This window comes from Equus quagga, chromosome 2 (assembly GCF_021613505.1).
Source record: "Equus quagga isolate Etosha38 chromosome 2, UCLA_HA_Equagga_1.0, whole genome shotgun sequence".
Lineage (NCBI taxonomy): Eukaryota > Metazoa > Chordata > Mammalia > Perissodactyla > Equidae > Equus > Equus quagga.
The window spans coordinates 163889051-163902692 of record NC_060268.1 but is presented as its reverse complement, the minus strand read 5'-3'; the positions used below and the strand labels follow the sequence as shown (position 1 = coordinate 163902692).

General features: G+C 37.0%; 1 protein-coding gene across 7 annotated transcripts in view; it reads right to left on the bottom strand.

Moving 5' to 3' along the window:
- Positions 1-13642, bottom strand: part of ADD3 (adducin 3) — a 139039-nt gene that overhangs the window by 28110 nt on the left and 97287 nt on the right. For 6 of the 7 annotated variants that reach the window (XM_046653688.1, XM_046653689.1, XM_046653687.1 and 3 more), the window contains one exon: positions 1573-1796. In XM_046653688.1, coding sequence (XP_046509644.1) covers positions 1573-1767 — 195 coding nt within the window. In that variant the 5' untranslated portion in view covers positions 1768-1796. Of the gene's footprint in view, positions 1-1572; positions 1797-13642 lie in introns of those variants that run through there. The other variant, XM_046653693.1, reaches the window with a different exon arrangement.

The window sequence follows — 13642 nt, the reverse complement described above, 5'->3', positions numbered from 1 at the left end:
GTATAGGGTAAACATAACTTTTATATGCACTAGGAAGCCAAAACATTCACATGACTTACTTTACTGCAGTGGTCTGGAACCAAACCTGTAATATTTCGGAGGGATGCCTCTATAAAAAAATTAGGTAATCTACTCAAAGTTATGCTGTCTTTAGTCTAGTGGGGAAATTATAAAACAAAAACTTTGGCATGGAAATGTAGTATAGTAGTTTTTCCTTTTAAACTTTATGGTTAGAATTGAATGGTTCTCCCTGGAGCACTTTGCAAAGAAATCTCAATATTCAACAACCTTGAACAAAATCTGAACTTCATCTCATTCTTACAGTTACTTTATACTATATGTTACTGTAATCATCTGGCTAATAAGTTAGTTCTTAAAAGTGGGGTTTCTTTACAGGAGGAAGTATATTTATTTGATCCAAATAATTAACATGCTTTTCAACTATTTATAAACACAGAAACTCAGGTTGGCATAAAAGAAGGCACTGAACATTTACTCCCTCATGATGAATTCTCTGGTTAATCTCCTTTCCACTGGGAAAGGGTTTCTTTAAAGGACAGCTTTAAATTTAAGCTATACTTAAATTCCTCAGAGCTTGTATTGCCTTTATAACTTGCAATTGCTTTTATCTAGGCCACTAGTATAGGAGAATTACTCAGAGTGGAATTCCCCTTTGGCTTTGGACTCAACCTCTGTGACTAAATTCACAAGGGCACAACAAAATGATTTACCGGGGCCACCTCAGGCAGAACTACGCCTTGGTGCTTCTTTGAGTCCCTAAGTTGGAAACCTAACATAACCCTAACATGGGCATTATGTGCTTATGTGTGCTAAACTCTGCCTTAAGGGGCCCATGATCTTCATTATGCATAAAGTTACGAATACATTTTGCATCTTAAATCAAGCTGTTTTCTCATTTTTCCATCACTTATATGTGACCTTTGCAATTCCACTAAGGGTTTGTAAAAAAACTAACAAATCACTTAAGTGTGATTTACAAAGTCTGGGTATTACTGTGCAGACAGAATTTTCAAGCTTGAGATGAGTTTATAATCCACTTTTAATCTAGTTAGTTTGGTGTATATGCATATATGTGTGCTTGCATTACGTGTATGTAACATTAGGCAGTCACATCACAGACCTCCTCAGAAACCTTAAGTCTTCCTATGCTGCTCTGAGTGTCAAGGTACCCAAAGGAAGAAGAAAATACGTGTATGGGATGTACCCAACTCATTTCTTGGTTCCTAATACTTCAGTCATGCCTTTCTTTTCTTCACGGATATTCAGTTTGAATTGGTAGCATCTTTTGTCCTACTTTAATGAAGCATTACACTCAGAAATCACACAAAGAAAATTTATACCACCAAGACAATACTAGTTTGTTATAAAAGCTTTGCAGTATTTAAATATATAAATTAGGTGTTCATTTTGCCTCTGAAAGACTGGGGGCAATTAGTCACTCTTCCTCTACCCCTCTTCCAAACTGAGAGTAGTTTAAGATACCTCCTACCTACTATATCAAGGTCTCCAAAGAGGAAGAAACAGTACAGCCTTCTAATTATTTCAACTCACAGGACTTTGCAAGATCTGAGTAACTCGTTTCCTCTGCTCCATCATATTGAAGTCTTGTCGTAGATCAGGAGACATGTTCCTCTCCCTAATGTATTCAGGGTCATTTTCATTGATGCGGTCAAAATACCTCTCTTTGTGAGGCATGCTGGGAGGAGGAGGAGTAGTGACCACGCCTTGGCTGGCATCTGAACTCATGCTTCAAGTCTGCCGATTCACCTTGCTATCTGCATTAACAAACACAAAGGAGGACATTCATGATAAATTCATTATTAAATGCAAATTTTACATGAATCAAGCAGAACTTTTCTTTTGCCTCCAGAATAATGGCGGCAACTTTCTTTAAAAAGTAGCTTCTTAAAAAATAGTAGAACAATTTTTTATTAAAGTAAAAGTATCTTAGATTGTAATGCTAAATTAGAAATTGATATTTTCAGAGCTAATGGAAACTTGTGGTTCAATTAATAATAATGTCATCATACTAATTGAACTTTTGTAAAGCGCAATGATCAAAATATCCAAAAGTAAAACATCACATCTAAGATGGCAAATTTTCAGATCTGAGATGGCAATTTTCACAATTAATGTCAGCAGAGCTTCTCTTTTCTCTCTTACTCACGCTTTTATGTTAGACCAACCTTTGGCCATATTTAATGACCACGACATTTTATAGTGAATGTAATTTAAGGTTTTCAACTGATTCAACAACTTCCCAAGGAAAATGTGGGAATTATTAAGGTTGCTAGACTATATAACTTTAGCAGATATTTTTTCAAATCCAAGAAAGAAACAATAAAAAGCTATTCAGATACCACATAAACAGCTGATTCACTTAATTCTCATGATTATCACTGATACTTAGGAAAATCCCTGATTTTATGTTAGGGAAACAAATTCATTTGGGCTTTGCCATAGCTGAGCACCTAACCAACTATAGCTAGATCAACAGGACAGTCATTTAACATTCCTCCTTTATGCCCCCGCCTGTGATCTCTGCGTTAGAAACGGATGAAGTCATCTAGCTCAGTGCTTCTCAAGTTGCCTATGGTGAAAGACTTTCTCTAATTTGCTGTGGACCAATATTTTTGTAAAATACAAAATTATGCATTTACATGTCATGACAACGTCAAACTGCAAGAAGTTTCTAAACACTTAACATCACATTCTATACTTGTCACAGACTGCTAGTAGACAGTCTGCAGACTGGCACTGGATCCTGGACCACACTTAGGGTAGTGGGTAGCAGTGACCCAGCAGAGAATAACCATCACTGCCAACTAAAGGAATGCTTCCTCCAACTTTCAGAAGAAGTGACTGGGCATAAGCCTAGATCAAGGGAAAGGAAGACCACTGATTAGTGTATCCCTTTCCCTGGTCGTTCCTTTGAACTGAATAAAGAAAATGCAAAAATGTGCAACAAGGAAGAAGAAAAGGAAACAAAAAAAGAAACTGTAAAGATGGTTTTGCTTAACACAATGTTCTCTACAGGTAGTGACTTCCATTCAAATACAACTTGTTCAACACAAATGACTGAGTAACAGAAAAACCATTCTGACTAACTACGCAATGGTATTTTTTCAAGTGATTATTTGCCTGGTGGGAAGAATCACTTCATAATAAAGGGAGTTAAATGTAAAACATCCAAGTATTCTTTTTCTATTTATGTAGAAAACTAAGGGGAGAGAGAAGTTCCTGCAGATCTGCAACTCTGCAGATTCTTCACAGCCTTCAAGTCCCAGCAGAACACTTTTCTAGATAGAGTTACTGTATTTGTCTCTAATAAAAAGTTTTCTCTGATTGACTTCATCTCTAAAGCTGCCTGGATCCAACTTAGCCCAAGCAAGCTAATTATACAACATTAAAAATTCTGGCATTAATTCTGGTCCTGGAAATGTAAACTCATTCTGTTAAAAGAATTTTTGCAAAACATGTTAAAACTCCGTTTTCTTCTACTTGCCAACATCAATCACATACACAACATTCTATAAAGTTACATAAAGTACTTTAGTGTACTCCACAGAAAATCCATGCAAAATGGTTTAAAACACTTTATATCAAACCACTTAACTAAAATCCTGATTTTGTGACTAGAAAGCAACTAATCAGGGAAGGAAATGTAAAAAAACAAAAAACTGAGCTTTTATATCATTGAGTCTTCCACATCCTAATTCATTAATTTAAAAATTGGGAGAAAACATTCAACTAAAGACTGAATGTGTAATCATTAAATGTGTTCTTCACAGGATAAATGGCCAGGTTTTTTCCCCATTTTTATACAAAACCAATACTAATGGAATGACTCTGGCCATATTATACTCTTCAAAACCCAGGTTTTGCTGTATTGTTATTAGCTTGGTTTACCAACCTATGGTACTTACCTTCATCTTGCTATTATCCATAAATGTGGTACACAGAGTACCAACTGTAAAAAACTTTTCTTTTTTCATATGCAGCTGGGTTATCAGAAGTCTAGAGGTCTAACCAATCTTTGGAACCTAATTTTCTTAGAAGCTGTTTATAATGGGTCCACTTAAACTCCTTAAAACAGCTTACTGCTAGCAGATAGGGATTTCAAGAAGAATTAAAGGTAAAAAAAGCAAATAAACTCACATATATTGGTAAATACCATGCTGCCTTTTAATGGCCAAGTACAGACTAACTGGGCACTCAATGAATAATTGGGATACCACTTGACCAACAATCAGTTCTGTTTTAGTTTACCACAGTAGGCCACTGGCTTTGTGAGTCATTTTTTAAAAGACAGTCCACAAATATTGCCTTCAATTGGATTTTACCAATTCCTCAACCCCAAAGGCCCTATTTAGCCTAACAGAGAATAAAGTTAGATAACAAGTTTGTGTCTAACTAAATTTGCTGGGGCTTATAATTTTATGAAAATACAGAAAAAAGCAAGCAACTGTGGTAGTGGATTCACTGTCCTAGCAATGGTTTAAGAAACTGATAAGTGAAACACTGATAAGTAAAAGCTTATACTTTGAAGAAAGCTTTATGATGAATACATTTTTATTTATTTATTTTTTTTCCAAGGAAGATTAGCCCTGAGCTAACTACTGCCAATCCTCCTCTTTTTCCTGAGGAGGGCTGGCCCTCAGCTAACATCCATGCCCATCTTCCTCTACTTTATACGTGGGACGCCTACCACAGCATGGCTTGCCATGCGGTGCCATGTCTGCACCTGGGATCCGAAGCAGCAAACCTCAAGCTGCCGAAGCGGAATGTGTGAACTTAACCGCTGTGCCACTGAGCTGGCCCCTGATGAATACATTTTTAGATGAGTAAGGTAAAGAGGAAGATACATTTAACCATCGATTTTAATAATAAAAGAATATTTCATATACATATAACACTTTATAGTTTATACCATGCGTTTATACCTTTCTATCTTATCTTTGCAACTACACAAGAATATAGACGTTGATAATCTGGAGGTTCAGTGGATTAAACATCCTGCCAAAAATTAAACTGCTTATGTCTTAGGCAATATCCAAAGCCACAATTTCTGTCTCCTAGTTCACGTTACAATGACACATACTATTTCACATATCCTAAAACATAAGAGGACTAAACAATTTTGAGACTTTTAGTTTCCATCCTTTCCTGAATATTTAACAATCAGAACTTACAGAATCGTCAAGAAACGAGGAGTGAGCAACATGGCAGAGTGAGCTCTTCCCTTAGACTCTCACCACTAAGATACAATGAAAAGGACATTCATATACCAACAGGGGACATTCACACAACACAAAAGATGCCTGAGAGTCCCACGCAGCCATACATCTGAAGGTGGAGGTGCTGGACTCCCCGGACGAAGTTGAAGGAGGTGAAAGGATCTCCTCTCCCTCCGCCAATGGCAGTGATCCAGGGCCCAGGACCATGTGCAGCTACAAGAGGCAAGGGGAGAGGGGTGGCTCTCCGTGGGAACACCTTCACTCTCCAAGATCTTTCACAGCCAGTGGGAAAGTCTCACACAGAAGTGACAAAGCTATTGCAGGGGTAAATTCATCAAGCCAGCACCCCAGGAGAGCAGAAAGTGAGGGCAGAGCAAGCGCAGAGCAAGAATAGCCCTGGGATTGTGCAGATGAAAGAAAGTGCCCCTTCCCCCTCCTGGCACTCCAGCTCAGCTGGTCTGCCAGAGCACCCATACATACAACAGAAAAGCAGCAGATTTGAGGGAGCAAGCAGGGGTGAGGACAGGCTCAGAATACACAGCTCTTGACCCCCACCCAGTGGTGGCAGGTGGAACCTGCAATCATATACTATGACTATGCAGAGGTACAAATCCACACCAAACAGTATGAAAAAATTTATTAATACTCCAGACCAGAAGGAAAATGACAAGCACTCATAAATCAAACCTGAAGGCACAGCAATTTATAATCTAAGTGACAGAGAATTCAAAATAACTATCATAAAAAAACTCCATGAGTTACAAGAAAATACAGATAGGTCAATGAAGTCAGGACTTTCTTCTCAAAAGAGATTGAAACTATAAAGAAAAAACAATTAGAAGTGTTGGAGTTGAAAAACACAATCAATGAGATAAAGAAAAATCTGGACTCCCTGAATAACACAGAGCTGATATTATGGAGGAGAGAATCAGCAGTCTGGAGGACAGAAATACAGAAATGCTTCACAAGGAAAAGGGAGAACTAAGACTAAAAAGTAATGAAGAAATTCTCTGAGAAATATTTGACTCAACCAGGAAATGCAACCCAAGGATTATAGGTATTCCAGAGGGAGAAGAGAAGGAAAATGGAGCAGAAAGCTTGTTCAAAGAAATAATAGCTGAAAACCTTCCAATCCTGGGAAAGAAGCTGGAAATACATGTAAAAGAAGCTAATATAACTCCTAATTACATCAAGGTAAAAAGACATTCTCCAAGGCATACAGTAGTAAAGCTAGCAAAAGACAATGACAAAGAAAAAATATTACAGGCAGCAAAGCAGAAGAAAGTATCTTACAAAGGAACCAGCATCAGGCTTTCAGCAGATTTCTCAGCAGAAACCTTGCATGCTAGGAGAGAGTGGAATGATATATTCAAAACTCTGGAAGACAAAAACTTTCAGCCAAGAATATTCTATTCAGCAAAAATATCCTTCAGATATGATGGAGAAATAAAAACTTTCCCACATAAACAAAAGCTAACGGAGTTCATCACCACAAGACCTCCCCTACAAGAAATGCTCAAGAAGGCCCTCATACTTGAAAAAAAGGAGAAAGTTTCCAAAGCCTTGAACAAGGAGATAAATAGGTAGACAAAATCCGAAAATTGCAGCTATCAGAACAGGTTAGCAAACACTTAATTGTAACATTTAAGATAAAGGGAAGGAAAATATCAAAAAATATATATATAACCTCATCATTTTAATCACAAACTCACATACAAGATGGAATAAACTGTGATAATAATAACTTAGGGGAAGAGAAAAGGGATGAAATCGTCTTAGTCTAAGGAAATAAGTGGCTATCAGAAAATGGACTATCTCATCTACGAGATGTTTTATACAAACCTCAAGGTAACCACTAAACAAATAACTGGAACAGAGACACAAGTGATAAAGAGGAAACTGAGAAAATCACCATAGAGAGCTACCAAACTGAATGGTAGTCTGAAGTAAATGGGATGAGAAAGAAGAGAAGTGCTGAAGAACCAGAAAATGAGTGATAAAATGGCAGCATTAAGCCCTCATATATCAGTAATCATTCTAAATGACAGATTGAATTCTAAAATCAAAAGACACGGAGTGGCAGGAAGGATTAAAAAAACAAGACCCAACAATATGCTACCTCCAGCAACACATCTCAGCTCTGAACACAAACAGAGGTTCAGAGTGAAAGGACTGAAGATAACACTCCAAGCTAATGGCAAACAAAAGAAAGCAGGTGTTGCCATACTTATATCACACAAAGTACACTTCAAGATAAAACAGGTAATGAGAGACAAAGAGGGGCAGCATATAATGATAAAAGGGACACTCCATCAAGAAGACATAACACTTATAAATATACATGCACCAACACAGGAGCACCAAAGTACATAAAGCAACTATTAATAAACCTAAAAGGAGATATTAACAACAACACAATAAGAGTAGGGGACCTTAACACCCCACTTACATCAATGGATAGGTCATCTAGAAAGAAAATTAACAAAGAAATAGTGGATTTAAACAAAAAAACTAGACCAGATGTACTTAATAGATATATATTATCTATTAAGGATACACATTCTCTCAAGTGCACATGGAACATTCTCAAGGATAGATCATATGTTGGGAAACAAGACAAGCCTCAATAAATTTAAGAAGACTGAAATCATATCAAGTACCTTTTCCAACCATAATGCTATGAAACTAGAAATCAACTACAAGAAAAAAGCTGGGAAAGTGACAAACATGTGGAGACTAAACAACATGCTACTAAATGACCAATGAATCATTGAAGAAATTAAAGGAGAAATAAAAAAGTATTTGGAGACAAATAAGAATGAAAATACACCATACTAACTCATATGGAATGTAGCAAAAGTGGTTCTGAGAGGGAAATTCATAGCAATACAGGCCCACCTTAACAAACAGGAAAAATCTCAAATAAGTAATCAAACTACACCTAACAGAATCAGAAAAAGATGAACAAACAAAGCCAAAAGTCAACAGGAGGAGGGAAACAATAAAAATTAGAGCAGAAATAAATGAAACTGAAACAAACAAAAACAGTAGAAAGGATCAATGAAACAAAGAGCTGGTTCTTTGAGAAGATAAACAAAATTTACAAACCCTTAGCCAGACTAAGAAAAAAAGAGAAGGCTCAAATAAACAAAATTAGAAATGAAACAGGAGAAATTACAGTGGTACTAAAGAAATACTAAGGATTATAAAAGAATACTATGAAAAACTATACACCAACAAATTGGACAATCTATGAATCTATGGATATATTCTTAGACCCATACAACCTCCCAAGACTGAACCAGTAAGAAATAGAGAATCTGAATAGACCAATCACAGGTAAAGAGATTGAAATAGTAATCAAAAACCTCCCCAAAAATAAAAGTCCAGGACCAGACAGCTTCTCTGGAGAATTCTACCAAACATTCAAAGAAGATTTAATACCTATTCTTCTCAAACTATTCCAAAAAGTGAGGAAGATGGAACACTTCCTAACACTTTCTATGAAGCCAACATCACCCTGATACCAAAGTCAGACAAGGACAACACGAAGAAGGAGAATTACAGACCAATATTGCTGATGAACATAGATGCAAAACTCCTCAACAAAAAACAGGCAAACCAAATACAGCAATACATTAAGAAGATCATATACCATGATCAAGTGGAATTTATACCAGGGACACAGGGATGGTTCAACAGCTGCAAATCAATCAATGTGATACACCACATTAACAAAATGAGGACTAAAAACCATATGATCAGATGCAGAGAAAGCATTTGACCAGATCCAACATCCATTTATGATAAAAACTCTAAACAAAATGCCTATAGATGGAAAGTACCTCAACATAATAAAGGCCATATATGACAAACCACAACCAACATCATACTCAACCGGGAAAAACTGAAAGCCATCCCTCTGAGAACAGGACCAAGACAAGGGTGCCCACTCTCACCACTCTTATTCAACATAGTACTGGAGTTTTGGCCAGAGCAATTAGGCAAGAAAAAGAAATAAAAGGAGTCCAAATAGACAATGAAGAAGTGAAATTCTCACTGTTTGCAGAAGGACATGATTTTATATATAGAAAACCCTAAAGAACCCATCAGAAAACTATTAGAAATAATCAACAACTACAACAAAGTTGCAGGGTACAAGATCGTTAGAAAAATCAGTTGCATTTCGGGGGCTGGCCCCGTGGCCGAGTGGTTAAGTTTGCGCGCTCCGCTGCAGGCGGCCCAGTGTTTCGTTGGTTCGAATCCTGGGCGCGGACATGGCACTGCTCATCAGACCACGCTGAGGCAGCGTCCCACATGCCACAACTAGAAGAACCCACAACGAAGAATACACAACTATGTACCGGGGGGCTTTGGGGAGAAAAAGGAAAAAATAAAATCTTTAAAAAAAAAAAAAATCAGTTGCATTTCTATACTCTAATAATGAACTAACAGAAAGAGAACTCAAGGATACAATCCCATTTACAATCGCAACAAAAAGAAGAAAATATCTAGGAATACATTTAACCAAGGAGGCGAAAGACCTATACAAATTTAGACTATAAGACATCACTGAAAGAAATTGATGATGACATAAAGAAATGGAAAGATATTCCCTGCATATGGACTGGAAGAATAAATATAGTTAAAATGTCCATACAACCTAAAGCAATCTACAGATGCAACGCAATCCCATTCAGAATCCCAATGACATTCTTCATGGAAATAGAACAAAGAATCCTAAAATTCATATGGGGCAACAAAAGACCCTGAACAGCTAAAGCAATCCTGAGAAAAAAGAACAAAGCTGGAGGCACCACTATCCCTGACTTCAAAATATACTACAAACCTATAGTAATCAAAACGGCATGGTACTGGCACAAAAACAGACGCCAGATCAATGGAACAGAACTGAAAGCCCAGAAGTAAAACCACACATCTACAGACAGCAAATCTTCAACAAAGGAGCTAAGAACATAGACTGGAGAAAGGAAAGTCTCTTCAATAAATGGTGCTGGGAAAACTGGACAGCCACATGCAAAAGAATGAAAGTAGACCATTATCTTGTACCATACACAAAAATTAACTCAAAATGGATCAAAGACTTGAAGGTAAGACTTGACTGAAATCACAAAACTCCTAGAAGAAAATACAGGCAATACACTCTTTGACATCAGTCTTAGAATCATCTTTTCAAATACCATGTCTACTTTTGGACAAAGGAGACAAAACAAAAGAAACAAGTGGGACTTCATCAGACTAAAGAACTTCTGCAAGGCAAAGGAAACCAGGAACAAAATGAAAAGACAACCCACCAACTGGAAGAAAATATTTGCAAATCACATATCCAACAAGGGGCTAATCTCCAAAATATATAAAGAACTCACACAGCTGAAGAACAAAACAAACAAACAAACAACCCAATTGAAAAATGGGCAGAGGATATGATTAGACATTTTTCCAAAGAAGATATACAGATGGCCACAGGCACATGAAAAGATGTTCAACATCACTATTAGGGAAATGCAAATCAAAAGTACACTAAGATATCACCTTACACCTGTCAGAATGGATATAATCATCAAGACAAAAAATAACAAATGTTACAGAGGATGTGGAGCAAAGGGAACCCTCATACACTGTTGGAAGGAATGCAAACTGGTGCAGCCACTATGGAAAACAGTATGGAGATTTCTCAAAAAATTAAAAATAGAAATACCGTATGACCCAGCTATCTCACTACTAGGTATTTATCCAAGGAACTAGAAATCAACAATTCAAAGAGACTTATGCACCCCTATGTTCACTGCAGCATTATTCACAATAGCCAAGAAGTGGAAGCAACCAAGTGCCTACTGACTGATGACTGGATAAAGAAGATGTGGTATATATATATAATGGAATAATACTCAGCCACAAAAAAAGACAAAATTGTCCCATTTGCAACAACATGGATAGACCTGGAGGGTATTATGTTAAGTGAAATAGGCCAGACAGAGAAAGACAAACACTGTATGATTTCACTCATACGTGGAAGACAAACTAACACACGGACAAAGAGAACAGTTTAGTGGTTATCAGAGGAGAAGGGGGTTGGGAGGTGGGAACAACAGTTGGAGGGGCACATTTACACAGTGACTGACAAATAATAAGGTACAACTGAAATTTCACAATGTTATAAACTATTATGACCGGAATTTGAAAAAAAAATGAGGAAATGACACAAAAAAAGGGACATAAGATTAGAAATGACTCAAAACACTGTCCTTTTTAAAATTTCAAAAGCTCATCATTTAACTTGGCTTTTTAATACAAGAAGTTTCAAAGTTTTATGTACTTAGAATAAGAACTTGGAATTTATATTAAGGATATAGAAATAAAGAACAAGAAACTGGGGAGCCAGCCCAGTGGCGCAGTGGTTAAGTTCGCACATTCCGCTTCTCAGCGGCTTGGGGTTCTCCGGTTCAGATCCCGGGTGAGGACATGGCACCGCTTGGCAAAAAGCCATGCTGTGGTAGGCGTCCCACGTATAAAGTAGAGGAAGATGGGCATGGATGTTAGCTGAGGGCCAGCCTTCCTCAGCAAAAAGAGGAGGATTGGCAGTAGTTAGCTTAGGGCTGATCTTCCTCCAAAAAAAAGAGTAAGAAATCAACTACTACAGGTTCAACTGTTATTTCAAGCCTTGAAAAAATTTAGGGTCCACAAGATTATCTGAACATTAACAATTCAGAAAAATATGAGAGAAGCTTGCAACATTATTCACAATAGCCAAATTAATGGAAACAACCTACATGTCAATGGACGAATGAATGGATTAAAAAAATGTGGTATGTATACATACAATAATCAAAGATTATTCAGCTTTAAGAAAGCAACAAATCTTGCCATTTGTGACAACATGTATGAACCTCGAGGGCATTATGCTAAGTGAAATAAGTCGGAGAGAGAAAGACAAATACTGTATGATCTCACTTATATGTGGAATCTAAAAACATCAAGTTCATAGAAACAGAGTAGAATGGTGGTTGTCAGGGGCTGAGGGGTGGGGGAAATGGGGAGGTGTTGATCAAAGGGCACACACTTTCAGTTATAAAGTGAGTAAGTTCCAGGGATCCAATGTACAGCACGGTGACGATAGTTAACAACACTGCATGGCCTATGTGAAAGCTGCTGGGAGGGCAGAGCTTTAATATTCTCACCATAACAACAAGAACAACCAGAAAATAGTAATTATGAGAGGTAAAGGGTGTGTTAACTAACATTATCGTGGTTAAGTATTTCACAATATATACATATTTCAAATCATCACACTGTACACTTCAAATGCATGCAATGCTATGTCAATTATATCTTGATAAAGCTGAAAAAAATGAGAGAAGCAAGATAAACTAGACAAATATGTACAGTTACCCACAGGACACCTATCACCAAATACCTTTCTGGAAGATTATGGTAGCAAATAGAAAACACTAAAGAATTTTTATTCAACCTAATAAATTTGCTTATACAATATAAAAATGAGATTTCTATGCTTAGAGAAAGTCCCTAAATTAGTCTGAAATAATGATAAATGAGCCCCCCTGCAGAGTACCCACAGTAACATAACTTGCTGTAATAAATATATTTCAGGGTCTTCCTTCCTTCCTTCCAAAAAAAATATTTATTGAGCATCTACTACATTCCAGGCCTTGTACTAGAGGTATGGATGGATGTTGAATCAAATCACTCTGGCAGCTCCTAGTCTAATTCAGAGGCTTCTATAACCCAGTGAAGAGGATTCTACCCATCACAAGGGGAAGCTTCCCCAAGGACATAACATTTTCTTACACTAAGGAAGGTACGCTCCCAGGGAAACGGTAATGTGCCAGGGAATACAGCGAGCAATGGGATAAACGTAGCACACCATATATGATCAATGTTGCTTAAAGATTTGGTGTTAAAAATTGAATTAGTCCTACTGGTAACTTAAAGCATTTTAATAAATTATTTTTATAATAAAAAGCTACATGAGTTTTAAAAAGGTGAATTTCATGCTTGCTTAGAAGGTGATGCAAGCTTACCAACTGACCTACAAGGCAAGTGAAGTAGTTATTTCCTACCATTTCTCAGCAGGTTGTACTGTATCAGCTGTCTGAACAATTGGGTTTTCAAAGTGATACTTTAAAGAGATATTAGTAATCATTACTTCTTAATGCATATATATATACTCTGTTCTCCTCCACTAAAAGTTTACCCAGAGGTTTTCTCAAGGTATTTTGTAATGAAGTTAACTGTTTTAATAAGACTAGGAAATCAAGCCTATGTCACCCACTCATGGTAAAACATATATATTCTTTTCTTGGAGCTGGGAAAAAAGTAGTCTAGGGAAAACAGCAATACTAAAT